Here is a 2,321-nt window from a genome sequence, read left to right on the forward strand (position 1 = left end):
AAATCGAGATCGTACGTACCTGGAAGGAACGATGGTGAGGATGATGGGGATGATGAAATTGCGGTGTGTGAATCATGTCGCCGGTCTCAGGATCCTCGCACCTCGACGACTTCGCGACCTCGACGCTGCTCGAGCTGGTTATAATCGGCGACTCGTCGTCCTTTGCACTCGTGGATTCTTCGATGCTATCTTTTCCCTTCTTCTTCACTTCCGGTTTCGTTTCCTATATATATATATATAATATAATATCACGTTTTCGTTAACGATCAGAAAGCGAACTTAAATTGTTCGGTTTCGAATGTATTTTAAATTACGAATAAATAAACGCGATTCAAATGTATTCATCGTTTCGAGATAATTCGCGATTCAATTCTAAGAAGATAGTTTTAATTTTGAATAAAGAGAACTTAATAATAAAATAACGAAATTTAAGACGACTGAAATTTTGAAATCGTAATAATATCTCTCTGTACATTCAACCAAAGCCTAAAACTATTAGCCTATTACCTCGTTCTATCGAACCGGTTAAATGACCGGTTTTTAAATAAAAATTATATATACATGTACATATTTTTTTTTTCTTCTCGATTGAACGAAGGTGACAGTCAATTTAATATACATGTAACGTAAACAAAATTGATTTTCGAATAACGAAAAACTATACCTACATACGTATATATTTTAATCGTAAGAGAAGAACGGGAAGCGGTCATGCAATAATATTATATCTTCGATTTCTCTTCATTCGATCCATTTTTGCGATCAATTTCTCGTACATATATCGTCAAAGATGCGATGCGACCGATTTGCAGAACACGTCTGAAAATGTTACAATTACGCTTCTGTTTCGATAAAAGTCAACATTCCAATTCCTAGCAAGGATTAAATAATTTCTTTTTTTTTTTTTCTTTTTAATTAAGAACAATTAATATTATTCCGTTGTTTCAAAGAGAGAGAGAGAGAGAGAGAGAGAGAGAGATAACGTTGTTCGGTGTTCTTCAAAGAGATTGGAGAGTTATTGAAATTATCCTATTCCATTCCATTCCATTCTTCTCAAATTCTTATAATTATTCCGATGTTTGCGTTTCTACTAATTCTTTTTTCAACATTCTCTCAACAATGGGAAGAGAAAGAAAAATATAAATGAAAGTAGCGGATAGAGAGGAATAAAATGTGGGTAAATAAAGATCGGGACAAACCTCTGATTGCGCCTCATCGAGGCCAACGAGTTGGAGTGCCTCCTCGAGATTGAATCCGTCGGGAAGATCCAAACTATCGTTGTTAAGAAGACTTTCGACGTTTGCGCTTGCTAAGAGACTACCTCCGAGTAAGTCCGAGGGAAGATCATTCTCGAGTTCTAAAGTGTCGGTTAATCCCAAAGAATCATCGGTTAATCCAGCCAACGGGTGATTGTCTAAATCTAGCGACGCTTCTCTAAGGAGGCGATCGTCCTCTTCGATCGCGTTGTTCCCGTTTTCCTCTTGATTTCCAGAATTGAGGATATATTCACCTGTAACACAATTTCGCGTCCAATTCAAGTGGACGATGATGATACATTTTTTTTTTTTTTTTTTTTTTCTTCAGAAAAGACAAAATGTGTACGCGAAATGTGTTCGATGTTGAGAGAGAGGAAGAGAGAAGAGAAAAATAAAAAAAAAGAAACGGAACGTTACACGTGTTTCATCCGACAGCGACTTTTGTCGTTTCATTCGCGGAAAGAAGGCACGCGATCAAATTATCGGTTGATGAAACGTAAGTAAGCGTAAACAGAATTGCGTGCCCAACGTACGAAGTCTTAAGCATCATTTAAAAATATTTAATTGCCCGCAAAATTGCATGGCAATTACATTTTTCCCACTTTTCACATCGATCACTGTAATTCATTTTCACGATCTTTAGTATTATTATTTCAGGAAATCAGAAGGAAAAAAAAAAAAAAACATGTACAGGAGCAAGGTCGAGTTATCATTATCTAAGAAATGAAAAATTACTTTGTCCATATCCCAAGCCATAGTTCTTTCTACGGAAGCCGTGTCACTTTTTTCTTTTTCTTTTCTTTTTTTAACTATAATATATTTCGATTAAACGATTCTGAACAAACGAAAACTCGTTTCGATTATATAAATACACTATATTGATTATCACAAAGCATTTTAATCCTAGCAATTTTAGTAGCACGTTTTACTTTACGAATTTAACGCAGCAGCCGGCTTTCAAAGCGAACGAAATTAACTTCGATAAATCTACGATACGCGTTACATTCATTTTACGGTCTAATTTTCGAACGTGTTACGAAAAAAAAAAAAAAAAAAAAGAAAAAA

At 35.3% G+C, this 2,321-nt stretch overlaps 1 protein-coding gene across 4 annotated transcripts in view; it reads right to left on the reverse strand.

The window, feature by feature from the left end:
* LOC102676118 (segmentation protein cap'n'collar) overlaps nucleotides 1-2,321 on the reverse strand; it is a 76,906-nt gene that overhangs the window by 33,472 nt on the left and 41,113 nt on the right. For all 4 annotated transcript variants that reach the window (XM_006623272.2, XM_006623273.2, XM_006623275.2 and 1 more), the window contains 2 exons: nucleotides 1,200-1,510; nucleotides 20-223 (listed from right to left, as the gene is read on the reverse strand). In XM_006623272.2, coding sequence (XP_006623335.1) covers nucleotides 20-223; nucleotides 1,200-1,510 — 515 coding nt within the window. The remainder of the gene's footprint in view (nucleotides 1-19; nucleotides 224-1,199; nucleotides 1,511-2,321) is intronic.

The sequence above is a fragment of the Apis dorsata genome, unplaced genomic scaffold (assembly GCF_000469605.1).
Source record: "Apis dorsata unplaced genomic scaffold, Apis dorsata 1.3 scaffold_867, whole genome shotgun sequence".
NCBI lineage: Eukaryota > Metazoa > Arthropoda > Insecta > Hymenoptera > Apidae > Apis > Apis dorsata.